Source organism: Crocodylus porosus, unplaced genomic scaffold, assembly GCF_001723895.1.
Source record: "Crocodylus porosus isolate Cpor-Errol unplaced genomic scaffold, CroPor_comp1, whole genome shotgun sequence".
Taxonomy (NCBI): Eukaryota; Metazoa; Chordata; order Crocodylia; family Crocodylidae; genus Crocodylus; species Crocodylus porosus.
The window spans coordinates 14,871,518-14,889,021 of NW_017728927.1; the positions used below are offsets into that span (position 1 = coordinate 14,871,518).

Genomic DNA, 17,504 nt, shown 5'->3' on the forward strand with positions numbered 1-17,504 from the left:
TCCCTCTGGACTGAAAAAATGCAGGCCTGCAGTGGCTTAGACTAGAAGCCAGGGGGTGCTAGAGCAGCCCTCCCTTCCCTTCCACAATGCTGAGCGGAGGAGGGCATTGGCCAGGCCCTGACAGGACACTCTGATTCTGGAGTGGTTCCCTTGCCCCTCGCTGCCACTTGTCAGTGAGGGAGGCAGCAGGGATTTACACAGCAGGGAACATTTATCAGCCAATCAGCAAAACAAAAGGATCTCTCATTAGTTCAAGCTCTTCTTAAATAACTTGTTCCAAAGAAGGAATGGAGCTACCTGTTAATTAGCTTGAAAAAGCCCTAAGCGGCACTGTCCTGTTTGCCTTTGTCCTCTCATACCATGGGTCATAATCAGCATGTGGTATGCTAGCTAATACTGAGAGGAGACTGTGTAAGGCAGAGGGGAGGGGGGAATCTGTGGTTGAGTAAGGAGTGGTGAAGCAGGAGGAAGCCAGGCAGATGCTCTGTACCTGCAGTCTCAACCAAAACTGCTGCCAGGGAAAAGAGGGAAAGTGACCAGCCCAGTTCTCTGGAGCAGAGAGCCTTGCCCAGCCCAGCCCAGCGAACATGCTGGGGGACTCTGATTTAACTTAAACCAGGAAGGGGTCTGGAACAGACATTGCATAAACCGGTTTGTCCCAAATCAGTTAAGTCTGATATTACATTCAACCAGGTTTATTTCAGACTGGTTTCAGCCATTTTCAAGCCAGTTTATGTGCACTGAACATCTGTTCCGTTACAGGTTTAGACCAGTTTCTGATCACTTAAACCAGTTTATGTGTAATGTCTGTCTCTAGACTTTAAGCTGACTGGCTAAAGCTGTATCCATTTAGTTGCATGTGGAGACCTTCAGATCTGCTTTGTTCAAACAAATGTTTCTGTCTAATCTTCCCATTAGGAATTTGACTCCGGGTCTCTTTCCTCCTCTTGGCCTCCATGTTGATGCTTTTTGTCCCCCATAGTTTATTCTAGCTATTATTTCTGCTCATTACCATTTTTTTTCACTTAAATATCTCAATACTACCTACTGACTTACTGTAGCCTTAAAATGTAACTGTTTTTTCTTGGTACTGTATTAACAATGCAAACAGCCCATTTATCTGTTAGTTTAATTTACTGATATTTTATTACTGTCTGAAAAGTGCTATATTACAACAGATGCATTTTTGCATATGTCTTTGCTTCTGCTTTGGTATCCTGGTTTTTGAGAGTCAAATCTTAGTTCATAAATCAGCAGTGATGATTGCAAACCTTAGGTCCATTCTCTTCGTTAAGGTTTACAGAGAAATTGCATGGCATTCATTATAGTCCTTCACAAAGCATTACATCTTGACATTTGATTTCAATCTCCCCTGTGCAGCAGGCAGTTATCTTCCTTTGTACGGGTTCCTTCTCTTTAGGCAACTTGCTTGTGAGTCTGCAACGTGTTTTACCTCTGTAACACATTTACGGTATCTTTGTTTTTATGTTTATATCTCCTTTGGTGAGGGTGGTAAGGAGTCTGTAGTGAGGGTTTTCATATAGCTCAGCTGAGCTGCTGACTTTCTTGCCTCTTGTGTTGAAGACCGTCATGGGGTTGCACAAGGTTTCATTCTAGAAACAGGGAATGTCACAGATACCAAGATAAAGGGAACCTAGTATCAATTTTCTGATGGTGCCTCTGTACCATGACATCCAATCCGTTCACCTGGCAATTCGATCCTTCAAGTATAAATTTGTTTAAAAGGTATTGCCATACCTCCTTTCAGAAAGATGAAGGGCCAAGCCCACCCTCTGACTCATTTGACCCAGAGGGTTGTAATAGGGGAGCTATAGCTGGGATATACAAATTTGGCTTAATCAGCCACAGCCTCGCTGACATAGTGTCAGCGGCTACTTCACTGGCTATCTGGCAGTTGTGCCCTCAGTGTCTGCCAGCTCCACTTGCCTCTTAGTCCTGCCATCCTTGGTGAGTTCTGCATGTGGCAGGTTCTGCATGTGGCATGACAAACCAGCCCTGATGATATCGAGCGAGCTATAATATTGGAACGCAACTAACCAAGGTTAGTCAGTCCCTCTTGTAATGTCTGACTTCATTTGTGTTATTTTGACCTGGTTTTACCAGCAACACTTTCACACGGCTTGGAATCAGAGAACATTGTTCTCTGACAATGCCTGTTACCACTCAGGAATATGAAGTCAGATTTGCTGCACATTTCCATAAAATGCAGATTGCATGGTGGCCAAAACGTAAAGCAAACCCAAAGCCTACATTCCATTTAATATCTGTGCAATATAGTACTGGGGTCTTGCAGAGTATTTTGTTTTCATGGCTAGTATGCATTGTTCCAGTGCTTTTTTTTTTCATTCTCTGGTAAGAATGTACATTTTAAGCATAATTCAATATCAGGTTTACACAGGGATTAAGCTAAGCTGGAGCAGTCCAGAACGTCATTCCGGCATCTCCTGCCAGCTGCATACCTGCCAGCTTAACTCTTTTATTTGAAACCTGAGTCTTGCTCTATCATTTGGTAGCTATTTGTAAAGCTTCTCATTTAAGGTGGGCTCTTTAGGAGCTACCCAATCACCTCTGGCCAGCCCATCTGTACTCTGGGGGCGGGGAAATGAAATAAAAGGTGCCTGAGAGACAAAGTGAAGAGGTGAGCAGGGGAGAAGAAAGACTGCAGATTGGAAGAGAGGAGAGAGAGAATAGAAGAAAGCAGGAGGAGAAGGATGGGCAGCTAGACAACATGTTTGGAGCACAAAACACCCCTTTTTCCCCTAATGTATGTGGGAAAGTGGCCAGCCCTCTCCAGTGGGATTTGTTTGCAATCTCTGTAGCATTTCATTTTCACAGCCTGTATGCTGCTTAAGCTAAGGCTGGAGGTGGCAAAATGATTTGAGCTTGTTCCCCATACTGAGTGGTACCAAGAGAAGGTAGATTTAGAGGGTGGGGGAAGGAGAAGCAGAAAGAAGAGAAGCAGAAAAGAATGAAGTACTGAAAGGATCAGAGGAAGCAGAGATTCGCCTTGGCAGTGCAGAATTATTCCCTCATGCGTATTTATCATTGGTTTTATCCAGCCCAGATTTAAGTGTTCTGCACAGACAGATATCCATCACCTCTCTTGGGGACTTACTGTTCAGGCTAATCAACTTCACATCAGGGAGATTTTCTGATCATAAATAACTCCTTTCTTAATGTCCTCCCATCACTCCTAGTTATGCTGCCTTGTGCTGTTCCAAATTATCCTGTATCTTCCTAGAGCTTCTCTCCTCCAATATTTGTAGAATATAATCAGTCCCTCTCCTTAAATATTCTTATTTTTTGCTTAATAAAACTATGCATATTTAAACTATTAATCTTTCTTCAGAGGCCTTTCCTGAAGGTTTCAGTAATTTTCTGAACTCCCTCCAGTTTGTCAGTATCTTTCTGGTAAATGAGATACCCAGATGGAGTACAAAATTCCAGGTGCAGTTACACCAAAGCTGTATAGATTAAGACTGTTATCTCCCTGCCCTGGGAGATGATGGCTTTGTGAAGACAGATCAAAATTGTCTTGCATTTTTTTGCTGCAGTATCACATTGCAAACTTTTGTTTAACCTAAGGTCCATAAATTTCCTTCAGTGTTACTATATTCCAGGTTTCTCCCACCCACAGCATATTTGTGCTTTGGATTATTTGTCTTTAGATCTCTTAGCTGTATTTTCCAAACTGGACCGCATTTTGTTAAATTTTCTACTCCTGTTTCTAATCTTGCCAGGCCCCTTTGTATTATTTCTCCATCTTTCCAGGTTTTCACAAATCCCAACCTGCAGATTTCATTAATGTGTTAGTAACTCTTCTTCTAGACCATTAGTGAAGATCATATATAAGACCCAGACGTAAAGCATTTCCGTGCAGCACTCCACTTGACACTTTTCTGAAGCTAACAGAAGGGTTTGTGCAAAGGATTATGAGAGTGTTTATATTCTAGCCAGTTCTCTGGGTAAGGTTTTATGAGAAAGTCTATCTATCACTTTCTTAATATCTCTGCGGATGACTTGCACCGTTTTTCTGCAAGGTTTTGCAACTCTTATCTCTTATGAAACATTGTCACTTAGTTGGGGTAGGCAGTATAATAAATGAGCCACTTTTAAAAAAGCAGATGGGAGAGCACATGAGAAGATTGGAGGCAGAGATTGAAGGCAGGAAGGGAAGCAGGGTAAAAAATTTCCCTTTTCCCCATGTTCCATGTGCTGGAAAGGTTGATACTAGTGATCAGAATGCAGGAGGGAATAACAAAGTGCTTGCATTTTAGTGTAGCAATGCTGTTTCTAGAGCACCCTCTCTCTGCTCTATCCTAGAGGCATTCACAAGGCAGGAGTAGCATTAACCAAGCAACAGTCTGGGCTGAGTTACGCCTGTGTGGGTGCCTAGGAAGCACGAGGGAAGGGACATCATACCAGAGATAGCTGTAATGAGACTGCAAAGGGTGATGGGCAGCTGCATTGCCTGTAGTGCTCAAGCTGTCAGTGAAGGCCTCATCCAACTCTGCTGGAGGGAGAGAGCTGGGAGGAGTACTGACTCTTGTATATCCTTTCAGCACACTCCCATCAGAGCTCTTCCAAGGCATAATGCCTCCAGGCTGCACTGCTCAGAGAAGGCTTTAACTGTGTTTCTAAAACAGCCCGGAACAAGAACTGTTCAGCCATAGTCCTTGGCTATATTGAAGCTAATCCATATTTAACGCCATGGCTAGGGGCAGAAGTTACACATAAACTGGTTTAAATGATCAGAAACTGCTTTAAACTTGTAATAGAACAGAAGTTAAGTGCACATAAACCAAAATGGCTGAAACTGGTTTAAGATAAACCTGGTTGAATGTAATATCAGACTTAACTGATTTAGGTCAAACCAGTTTGAGAAACTTCTGTCCCAGACCCCTTCCTGGTTAAAGTTAAATCAGAGTCCCCCCAGCATCTCAGCATGCTTTGCAGGCCTGGGCTGTGCTGTCTGCTCCAGAGAAAAAGGCTGGTGTCACCCCTCTGTTCCCTAGCCACAGCAGTAAGGGCTGGCTTGCTGGCTCACTGCTCCCTCCCCCACCTCCCCAGGCAAACCTTGGCTGAGGTCTGGGGCCAGGGAGGGGGGTTAAACTCACCTTCCCCGAGTACAGAGCTGACCTGCCTTGCTGGCTTAGTAAGTGCTGGCTGTGACTGTGGACTACAAATCCCAGAGGCACCTGGAAGCAGGAAGAAGTGATGAGCAACCCTGTAGAGTCCTGCTGCTATGATTGTGGACTGCAAATCCCAGAGACCTGGGAGACAGCAGGAAGAGGAAGTGAACATGCAGCCCATGCTGGCTATCCAGAGAGCCATGCTCTAGTGCCCCCCAGCTTCTGGCTTGAGCCACTGCAGGCACGTGGCTGCATTTCCTGTATCAAAAGTGAATGTTTGTTCATTTGCTTATTGATTCAATCTTTGCATGTTCGATTAACCTGCAAAGACTGAATCAGTTCAGCCTCTAGCTTTTTTGTCTGTCTGTACTTAGCCCATGGCATCAGATTTCAAGGTTAACACCTCACTTAGCACTAAGAGGCAAGAACTGTTCCATTTATTTAATTTGATGTTGTCTGCAGGCTCAGGTGGACATCAGCTCATATTTGGCTCATAGTTTTCTTCTTAACCATGTGAGCTAGGCCCTGTTCACACTAGAAAAATATTATGATCATGTTTACTGGGTGTGCAGCTTTGTTGAGGCTGTAAGCTATTACTGGTATTACAAGCTGTATTGTAGAACGGGGCAGTCTCTTTAATACCTTGGCAGCTGGCAACCTTGGCATCTTTTATATCTCCAGCAGTCTTTCTCCCTTCCTGTGCTTTTAGGTCGGAGTCTGTGGGAAGTCACCTTATTTGCATTGCCAGAATTAAACTTTTCTCTTCCTTTGATAAGTGCTGTCCCTGGTGTAATGGATAGGGCGCTGCAGTGGGAGTCAAGAAAACTGCTATCTCCATTCCTAACTCTCCCACTGGCTTTATATGTAATCTTGGGCAATACAGGTCTCCTTTATTTCCTCTCTTATCTATGCTTGTGGTGTCTAATCAAACTATAGGATCTTTGAAATAGGGACTGTTTCCCGCAATGTGTATATGCTTACATTGCCTATTATGACAAAGTGCTGGTCCTCATTGAGGCCATTGGGAGCTATTGCATTGCAAATAATAAAAAATAACACCAGCAACTTTTATTTAGTTCTTCACACTTCTATTATTCCCTTATGGCAGGCTTTGGCTGAGAATTATATAATAGTGCATTGGTTAGTGTCTTGCAAAATCAAGCTTAAACACACCCATTTACTGTGTAGGAAGTGATGGGCTCTGTCTCCCCAGTGTCAACCAAGATGCTCAGAGTTTGTTACCTTTCTAGCTCTTGTCTAGTTCTCTAAATACTCAAAAGGCTGTGGTCAAGGCAGTGCTTATGGCTCCTGATTACTGCTTCTTAAAATTCATCTGCGTCCACAGTAATTTTAAAGCATTTTCCACATCTGTCTCTACATGCCCTAGCCTGTTGAACTAAACCACCAATCTGGTTTTCCAAAGCTGTCAATTTTGCTGGTCTAGTTTCCACTCTGGATTGTAGGGAGGAGAGCAATAACTGCACAATATCCAGTTTTCCATTCATTGTCTCATAGTGAGCTGTCAGGGCTTGGCATAGCTTGCAGAAACTCCTCCGTTTGAAGTTTGTTTTTTCCTTTTGGCATTTCCAGTGCTCTAGGGGCCATTGAGGTTGAGAACCTGGTTTGTCAGATGGAGAGGTCAGACGAGGGTTACCAGTACTAACCCAACAGACAACGGAAGATCCTAGCAGGCAAAGTGTTTTCACCAGATTAGAAAATTAGGACGACTCAGAGAGGAAATCTGGGTGGCTGCTGCTGTTTCTGCTCCGGTGCAAAGACCACTTGGGAAAGGATGGCAACCAGAGCAAAACTCATGGTGCTGCTATAGTTCTATATAGAGGGAACCCTTCAGGAAAGTTACTTTAGCCAGCACTGACTCTGGTGGTCATTTTCCAGTGCAGCATCAGGTGAAGAAAGAAGATGTTGGCAGCTGTTGCCGTAGATGTTATTTTGAGGCCTGATTCAAAGCCTGCTGAATTCAATGGAAAAACTCCCATTGATTTCATTGGCTTTGGCTCAACCCCCTAGTGAACAGTACGTTTGGGGGAAGAAAAGAAAATCTATCTATTTATACAACTGCATAGGGATACCCTGTTTTCTCTTTCCCAAATTTATATATTCTTCCATGTTGAATGTTTGGGGAGTAAAGATTCCCTTCTTTCCCCTTGTTTTTTCAATATTGCCCGTTTCCTTCTCTCTTCTCTGCACTTATCAACACCCTATCCTGCTGAAAGAACAAGACAAGTGGCTTTTTCTACAGCAAACACTAATATTTGTTTTTGACTTATCCGCCCAGGCTGTGAGTAAATGTGGCCTGCATTTCCCCTTTCTGACAAAGATCATCATGTCATCCCCCATCAAGGGTCTGTCTTCCCAGGCGTGGCTATGTAGAGCTTCCTCTCCTGAGATCTTTGCCTTTTGTACAGCTCTGCATAGTGAATATTTGTCAACCAAGCATGTATGTAACAGTAGCAAGAATAAGCTTTTCCTTTGTTTCTCTTGGTTACCAGGAATAGAACGGTTTAAATCACTTACAGCTATGCAGTAAGGGTTGAGGATGGAGGGGAGATGACTTTTGTGGGGTTGGAAAAGTTTTCCAAAGTAGGACCTCTTTTCTTATGCAAAGAGCAGTATGGATGCAATGCGTCTTGCAGGGTCTTCGTAGTGTCTGAATCCTATTCTGATATTTTGAAAATACTAATCAAGGATGGGTATATTTGAATACTTTCTAACCAGAGAAAATACTTTCTTATCATAACTTTTTTCACGAATAATAATTATGTATATTTATATTACCATTGGCTGTATGGTCTCTAATGAGGCTGGAACATTATTGTAGTAGTGTCTGTACAGCCACATAGTAAGGGTGGGTAGTCTTTTCTCCAAGCTGTTTAAATCATAAAATACTCCGCAATACACAAAACAGCATATCCCCCCTGCCTTCAACAGTCCATAACTGAAGAGAATGATGTTTATACCAGGTCTGACACTCTGGAAATCCTACAATCAGATGCATGCAGATGGACCCTTGCTGAGCTCCACTGAAGCCAGGGGAAGTCTGAGCAAGGAGGTCCAACTATATCTATAGTGGGTTTTTCTCCATATTTTGATGATAACCCCACTGTTTGTAGGCCTAACGGATAATTGATAAATGTTTCAGTTGTAAAGTTAGTAGCTGAAAAGAATGAATTAAATTCATCCTTGGCATCCAGTAGCTACACTGAAGTGAGTGGAATGACACCTGGGATGAATCTGATACCTGCTGCCTTTACTTATCAGGAATACCACTTAGTCAGAGACTTTATGAGGAAGCCCTAGGCTGTTTATGCTGGCTGTGTTTACAATTCAGGCGAAGAGAAATCAGAAAGAACAGGTATAGGAACAAGCCACAAAAGTACTCTGTGTAATATAATCTTCTCTCTCTAATAACAGGGTAGCACGCTGAGAAAACGGAAGATGTATGAAGAATTCCTGAGCAAGGTCTCCATTTTGGGTCTGTTGCCTTTTGGGCTTCAATGCTAGTTTCTTTGTTACATGTGCTGTCGCTTACATTTTGGTCTTGCATGAGATGATGAAAACTGCAGTGGTCAAAAAGGCCTCAAAATAGCATCTCCAGCTAGAATCAGGCTTGGAGGAAATTGAAAGGGCTTGCACTAGGACTCATTTTTTTAATCCTAACTGTAGACCAGAGCTTGATGGGTAAAGTCATTCCTGGAAAAATTTATAGACAAATGCAAGTGACTTTCTGCTAAATAAAGTTGCAGTAAATGTCACATGTGGGCAGTTGAGGAAGGAGTGTAGTAATATGAATGTGTCATAAAGTCCTTCCAGCTAACAGGTGAGAAACTTCTTACAAGAACGATGTAGTCCTGTATATGTATTTATGTGGGCTAGCAAACTAACACCAGGAATCTAAATGGGTCGAACTTTTTTCTTCCATGTCTTTTATAGCCTCTGTCTCACATTCTTAAAACATCTGTTTAGCTTCTTGCCGTAGGATTTTGTTTCCCTTTGATTAATATGATAGCCACGAAATATGGACGTGTTCTCAATGGCCTTCAGTAGGACAAACAGCAAATCTCTAATGTCTGTCCAGTTTATCACCATTAGGAGAATAAAAACTTCTAATAAGGACAATGGTTTTAGAGTCTAACAGATGGTAAAATGAAATGTCAGTTCTGTAGAAAACACATCAGGTCCTTGAAGTCCATCTATGGCTACTTTTTTAAGAAAGTTAAATCAATATATTGTATAATTCAGTAAAACTCATCATGATTTCTATTTAAAACTTTGATGTTTGTGCATTTAGTTATTCTTCTGCCATTTTAGCTATCTGTCAGAAACTTGAAAAGAAGGAACACTTTTTGAAAACGTACTTGAACTTTTCAATAGATCTCATGCCAGAAATTTGCAAGAAATTACACTTATATTCTTAGAATAAGGTCAGGTAAATCATTCACTTAACTATATAGTTTTCACCTCTTCCACAGCAGAATGCAAAAGTACCCTTCTTCATTAACCAACTTAAATCTTCTTCAATTAACAGTACAAATTATGCCAAATTAGATAAATGTTCCAAGCAAATAAGCCCTGCACCTGCATTAATGAGGTACAATTATATCAAGAAGACATTAAAAATCAATTTCAGAGTGACATTATTGAACGATGAATTCTCTTAAGGATGGAGGTTGGCAGTGTACCCGAAGTGCGCCAGCGCTTCACAAACCTCCCATTGACTTCAGTCAGCCACTTCTTGAAATGTGTTTGGGATTACAATATGCATTTTACCCTAGGAAGGACTAAGTAGAAACTTCAGGTTTTGGAACTTTTTCTTTTATAAATTCAAAAAGTCAGTAAGCAACATAATGCATTATTGTGGGAGTGTTGAGGATTTAGCTGAAATGTCTAAGAATATTTCATGTATCTAAACAGTAAGTGACAGCTGGCAAACTCAGCAGTTATTTTAGTAATCTCGGCTAAGAGCACCAACAAATCAACCCAATCTTCTACCTTAATCTGGTCAGAACTCAGTAATTTCTTGAAGTAAACACTTAGCTTGGATTTTAAATATAACTTTTTCAGGTTTGAGTACTTGCTCTAACTAGTCATCTATGACATTTTAGAAGCAATGTTTAAAAAAAAGAAAAATAGCCCTCATCATTTGCATTCAAGTTTATTTAGATTATGAGTAGCTGTTTTGGTACATAGAGCAAGAGATGAGCAAATTATGACTTTGAATTCTTTCCTCTCAGACTGTTGAAATATAAAATGATAATTTGATTACAAATATTTAGAGATTATAAAATTTGCCTAAAATCTGCTTTAGCTGCATGTTTGAGTATAACTCTGGAACTGAAAGAGCTGTAAAGAGTTTCAGTGCCTCTGTAAACTTTTGATTTGTGGGTAACATTAAATAATGCATTTGTAGTAGTACAGTCCCTTTAGACAAGAGAGAGACTTCGTGACTAGAGCTACAATTAGCTTTGAATTTTTCATAAAGCCAACTGAAGAAAAAGTTTAAAGGACTCTTTCTTTTCTTTGTTAATTACTGAATTCCCTTTTTTTAAATCAGAAAGCCAGTTCTTCCACTCTTTACAAAAGGGTTTTATGCATACTTGTAATCAAGCAGTAAGTACACTTTTTGAATATCATACGAGCATTATTTTTTTAAAAGGGCTTAAACTGATGTTTTCATAATAAAGGCTATAAATGTTCTGGAAAAGTGTATTATTAAGTGACCATGGCAGAAAGAAATGGAACCATTATTTTTCACACAAGGATGAGGAAATGTATTACTTAAAAATACTAAGAGTTACAAGTGCCAGGTATCTCCAAAGTATTGACAACTATTTTGGCCACATGATTTTATTAGACCCAATGCATACCTCTGATTCAGGTCTCACTTTATTTCATTTGAAATGATCAAGGACAGCAACAAAACTGTCTTTTCTATAATATTTCTAAATAGTGTCTGGTAGAATTTATCAAGACTAGGCCAGATTCAGTCCAGACCTTAGCAGGTATGACTTCAAGTAATTCAGACTATGACCCTACTAACTCTAATTAGCATGAATGAATAACGTTGCGTTATAAGCCATTTTAATGTTTTACTGGCAAATTTTGCTTTGAGGATGTAGAACAATTTTAGTCAAGCCGAGGTGAATAAGAGATCTTTCCCATTGGTCAAAATTGCTTCCAGTATTGGGTTGTAATCTTGATATAGTACCTAGGAGCCCAATCCTGCTACCATTCATAGTGATGTGAGTTTGTCATTGGCTTAAATGGGAGAGTAATATCACCCGTGAACCAAATTTTCATCTCACAGCGGCTCATTTGAACTGGTGAAGAAGGAGGCTATAACTAACCCCCTACAAAGCCCCTCAGCAGGGACTAGCTCCCACATTATGTTAAGATATCAGGAGTTACCCTTGTACCAAACATCATGCCCAGTCTGGTGCTGGCAGCTAAATCAGAAGAAAGGGGATCTCCATCCTACTTGTTCTTAAGCCAATATGTGGGGCTCATCTACAGCAAGGGGATCTTAAAACAAGTCCCAGGCTGCTCTGATTCACTGCAGGGTCAGAGGTAGCACAGACCACACCACAGAATTGGGCAGCCATAACCATCTTTTACAACTTTTTTTATGATTTATTGTATCTTGGCCATTAGTAATCACACAGATATTAAATATCCTCATGTGTCCTGAGGAAAGGCTCAGGAAGAATGCATGGATGAAAGCAAGCAAGCCAGCAGCATTTGTTTTTATTTTTCTATCTACTATTTCTTTTAAAACACCAGCAGAAGTATCAGAGCCCTTGTGTTAGGCGCAAATCTTGTGGCGAAGGTAGATATTTTAACCATAGATATCTATGATCTTCACTATTTTAGAATCGCTGGACAAATGGGAACGACTGACAGTAGCGGATGCTTTAGAACCTGTCCAGTTTGAAGACGGAGAAAAAATCGTGGTGCAGGGGGAGCCAGGTGATGACTTTTTCATCATTACAGAGGTAAGTCTGGCCTCAAGATAGAATTTTCCTTTGTGTGGGAATGATCATGCTACTGTATAGAAAAAAGCAGGGCCAAATTTAATCTCAGTTATTCCATCATAAAGCTGGAATAACCACTAAAGCTGCAGAGTTATGCCAGGTGCAGCGATGATGAGAACTAGGGTCACTGGCTTTGTAGTTGCAGATCTGGAGCAGCTGTGTAATAACCTAAGAATACCAACATGAAATAATTTCACAATTACTATCTGCAACCTGGTCAGTGAGGAGAGTTATTGTATAGCTGTATTTGGATTTTAGACCTTCCTATGCTAAGGTACTGGCCTTCGTGATTTCATCCCTGCATGCCCGAGCAATATTCTTATACTCCTCCCTAGTCATCTGTCCAAGCTTTCACTTCCTGTAAGCTTCCTTTTTGTCTTTAAGCTTATTGAAGAGTTCTCTGCTAAGCCAACCTGGTTGCCTGCCATATTTGCTATTCTTTTTGCACACTGGGGTGGGTTGTTCCTGCGCCATCACTAAGATCTCTTTAAAACAGAACCAGCCACCTTCCAACAAACATTTTGGAGAGAATGTTATAAAGGGTGAGCTGTTAGCTATAAAGATGACTTCTCATCTCCAAACCCCAAAGTTACACAGCTGCTTTGCCAAAGCTGGGAACCCTACAGCTCAAAGCTTACCCTAAATGTTGAAAAGGACTGAGAGAGGAAGTGTAGGAGGAAGTATGACAGAAGGTCTGGCAGGAGTGGTCTGAAACAGGAGGAGCTTTCCATGGAGTGGTAAGAGAAAGATAGGCAGGTATATATAAATAGATGTGTATTTGTTTAAGATAATTTTCTCTGGAATGCTTCCGTTCTAAATAAAACATAGTTGGCTTTAAGAAAGCAGTCTGGTCACTGGTTACCACTGGGCATCTCTCTTAGAGGGAACTGCAAGCACTGATCAGACTTGGGCCTCCAGTTCATGCCTGGAGGCTGCAGCCCAAGTCCTGGTCTAAGTAGCAGAATCACGTGATTCGTTTGAGAGAAGTGACAGCTTGAGATCTAAGTTGGGGAGGAGGTAATCGAGGGCACCACGATTGGTCAGGGAGACAGACCAGAAAGTAGGACAGGTGACCACGGTCACTTATTCCTTTACTTTGTCCAAAACCAAATCTGAAGGGCTGAAACACTTTCTCACATGGACTGGCAGACTAATAAGGTGGTTGAAAATACTGACATCCTTTGGGAAATCATCTGATACTTCCTTTTCAGCTACTTTTTCTCTCTTTTGCCTTCCGAGCAAACAGATGTTCTTCCATGCTGTCCTGAAAGAAATATTTTGATATACTGTCTCTGTCTCTCTCTCTCTCTCTCTCTCTGTCTTCCTCTCACTACTTCTATTTTGAGGAGATAACTGCAGAAAGATTTTGGAGAGGATTGTACTAAAGATAGCAAAGCAAGTTTAGGATGTGACTATATTCTTACTATATAAGAAAATCCAGCTTCACAGATCTGGAAGCAGGAGTTTTGGGTACTTGTGGATTTTGGGGCAGGTGCCTGTGTGCAAGAGGGCCAGTATTTGACTCATAAGCAGGATACTGTGTATGAAATGCTGTGCGGGGTTTATATGAGGGTGCAGAAGAACTCATGTCATTGTGGGCCCAGTTTTCAATCTGACTTCTCTTATGGTGCCTGCCAAATTGTCAGTGTCAATAGCACTTGCATGTCAAATCAGTAGCTAAGTGACATTAATTATGCCCAAAAGACAGGGCTGAACAACAGCCGTGGATAAAAAAAAAAAGGGCTGGGGACAGAAATTTGTCAGGGAACTTATTTTTACCTAATAAAGAACAGCAAGAACTCAGTTTCTTTTTAGAATGGCAGCATGTACATTCCAGCAAGTCTTACTAACATTTCTGTAGCTCCACGGGGCTATACAGCGTAAACTGATTTCCTGAGCCATCAGATCCCATGTGGAAAATTGGCAGTGTGCTTAAGAATCACCAAAGGTCTTTATTTTCCTTCTCTTTACTGAACAGCTGCTACGACTTGAATGAGTAGTAAAGTATTAGTGCTGTATACTTATCTCTCTTCATCACTCCCTCCGTTGATTCATCCATGCCCTCCTCAAAGTCTACATGTTTTTTCCTTTGGAAGCCACCTCTGGTTTCTTGTGCATTCAAAAATGAAAGTGTTGCACTAGTTATTTCATATACAACTGTAACATGCATGCTTGCTTCTTCTGAGATGGTTTGCTCTTTGTTCTCACCTTCATTTTACAGGGATTTTGGGCTTAGATACAAAACTTTTCTTCAGGAGCTGTGATCAGAACTATGAGGAAAAAAATATTTTTCAAACTTTGATTGAAAGCGGCTTGGCTGGTTTGTTGTTACTTATATCCAAAAAATACTAGCTTCCATTACAGGATTTTTTATGTACGTGGACTTTTATCTCAAAGCACACTGCGAATGTTACCAGTTGATTTGTGTGCTGTTAATCCAGGGATCATTTTACCTGCTGCTGAAATGGAGCCACCTGAGCATGAGATATAGCAGTTTCAACCATTCACAGCAATTTTGGACCTGATATTAATTCCTTATTATTATGCATCATAGGTACACATGGCATACCTTAGAAAAGGCAGTAGCCACTGAGCCTTTGAAATAATAGGGGCTTTCTTTTTCAGAGACTTAAGTCCCAAAAGGCAGGCTCATATTGTACAACATTTCCCAGTTCTCTCACCCTGATACTTGCATTTTAAATAATTAGCATTGTGGTTTTTGTTAACCCACTGAATTCATCAGCCATGTTTCATTCTCTAGTATGGTTTTGATGTGCTAGCATTCCAAGTATGTTGGCTCTTCAGATGGAAAAGCCAACGTACTCCATGGGTGCATCTATGAGAAACGATATGTTGCCATAGCAATGAGGTATGGCGACGTAGCTTGTTGCTATGGTGATGTAGCATTGGTGAGGACGAACTGTGATGCTGACACTACTGCACAGTAGCAACGAACAGTTGGGGTCAGAAGTGACCTGTGTGCTGCCAGGACTGTGAAGCAACAGTGGTTACTACGCAGTTGTTTAGTACTTACTTCAGTAAGTACTTGATTTAGTAAGTACTAAATTACTGTGCAGTAACAATTGTGCAGTTTAGGGGCACATTGTAGACGTGCCCCAGGAATGGTAACTGACTGGTGCTACTATGCCTGATGAAACATATATATTCAGCAGTGCTTAAGTCCCACTGCCAATAGTGGTGCAATCAAATTTTCACTCTGCAGGAAAATCTGAAAGCCTGCTACAAATTTAACTGAGAATAGTACCATATTTTCTTGCAAACTACATACACTTTTCCCCCCCCAGATCACCACCTGGTATTGGGGTGCAACTATTAAACAAGAAGCTGATTTTCTGCCCACAGTAGAAGCAACCTGCTTTGATTCCTGCTTCAAAGGGCAGCAGCTGCTGCATTACTATTCAGGCAGCTGAGGCAGTCTGTTCACTTAATGTCTCAATGTTCTTCACTTCACAAAGTTGTTAACAACCATTCTCTCTTTTTTAATGATCTTGATGTTCCAGCAGTCTTTCTTAGGGCAATTTTGCTGCTGTCCCTCATCTCTTTCTTCCTATTTCACAGCCTTGGAGACACTTTAGCTGTTTTTAGAATCATAGATATACCCATGGAGACCAGTCTTCAGCATTAGGTAGGATTTTAGCTTTAGTTTATTAGGAAAGGGAGGATGATTCAGCTGAAGATTAGGCTCTGTCTCTGCTATAGGTAGCCCTAACTCCGGGAAAAAAAATCTTTTTTTCTGCATTCTGCCTTCTAAAAACCAGGTATATATTATTTTCCGGAGCATGTTGTATACAAGAAAATATGGTGTTCTCTAGTTAGGCTATATCTACAGGATTTATATCCATCAGTAATGTTCTTGTTCTGTTGATGGTGTTCTGGCTCTTCCATTGTTCACTCACCCTTGTTGAATTGCAGCTGTTACTCTTCAGGCTTTTCTTTGGTTTGTTTCATGGCACTTTCAACAGTTGGGCCCGCATTCAGGAAAGCATCTTGGTGATGCAGTGCTATCTATATTATGCGATACTAAGAACACATTTAGGCTCCTTAATGTTATCAGGGATCCCATCTCTAAGGGTATTTCTGAATACAAATGGAATAATGAGGCACCATGGTACTTTTCCAGAACAAGGCCTTGGTCTTTTTTTCACTGGCATATTTGTCACACCCATTTCAACAGGGAAGACACAAGGTCTATTTCTCTCCTTATTTATACTTGTGCACTCTCATTGGCCAGTGAGATTACATGTATGTGACAAAAGTAAGACAAGCTCTTGTTATATTGTAAGCAGGAATAAAGCTTATCCTTCTTAGTAAAGGGCTGTGAGATCTTGGGAAAAGGAGTGCTAGGAAACAGCCCATCATTATCTACCCAAACTTTACTGGAGTGGGAACTGAGGTGTATTATTAATCATGGATGTTTAGGCAGGACCTAAAAGCTTCAAGCTGTTGGGGGCTCTTGTGTTAAGCATTATACAAATGAGTTGTAAATGACAGTCCTTAGATCAAGGTGGGGTTCAAGTGACTCATTGCACACAGTTATAGAGGGTGTGTCTACATGTGCCTCTTTTAAGTGGGCTTAACCTAAAATTGCCATTTTTAAAGTGCATTAAGGGTGTATATCCACACACGTGTGCCCTTAATGCACCTTAAAAATGGTGATTTCAGGCTATTTGAGCCTAAATTTGATACCTGCTGTGCCAGCTGTAGGTGTTGTATGGCTTATGACCCCTCCCCAGGGATTGCTGACCTACTGGTGTTGACAAGGTGGGGACCTAGGTTCGGCCATTCAGTTCGCCTTTGGAGTGTTGTATTCTTTGCCCACCATGAGTTTGATGTAAAATCTTTTAGGAGGCAGTTCTATGCAGACGACCTTTTAGATCCCTTACCCTGTTCTCTTTGTGGGGCTCCAAGCCTCCCCTGTACTCTACCCTGGACATGTCCTGTCTCAGACAAGGATGAACATTGTTGAAACTACCAGATGACCCTACTAATGCATACTGTCCTAAGCAGCCATTGTAGTAGGGGATTTACCGGGGTGACCCCTTTTTGGTCTCTGAACAGTCAGTAATCCACAGCTGCTTGACTGAATTGACTTGGTACTCAAAACAGAGATCAGTATCTAGTTTCATAGTTTCTAGGGTCGGAAGGGACCTGAGTAGATCATCTGGTCTGACCCCCTGCCATGGCAGGAAAGAGTACTGGGGTCAAACGACCCCAGCAAGGTGTTCATCTAGCCTCCTCTTAAAGCCCCCCAGGGTAGGAGCTAGCACCACTTCTCTTGGAA

General features: G+C 41.4%; 1 protein-coding gene across 1 annotated transcript in view; it reads left to right on the forward strand.

Moving 5' to 3' along the window:
* PRKAR1B (protein kinase cAMP-dependent type I regulatory subunit beta) overlaps positions 1-17,504 on the forward strand; it is a 121,884-nt gene that overhangs the window by 80,695 nt on the left and 23,685 nt on the right. The window contains exons 8-9 of the mRNA XM_019542090.1: positions 8,586-8,646; positions 12,042-12,163. Coding sequence (XP_019397635.1) covers positions 8,586-8,646; positions 12,042-12,163 — 183 coding nt within the window. The remainder of the gene's footprint in view (positions 1-8,585; positions 8,647-12,041; positions 12,164-17,504) is intronic.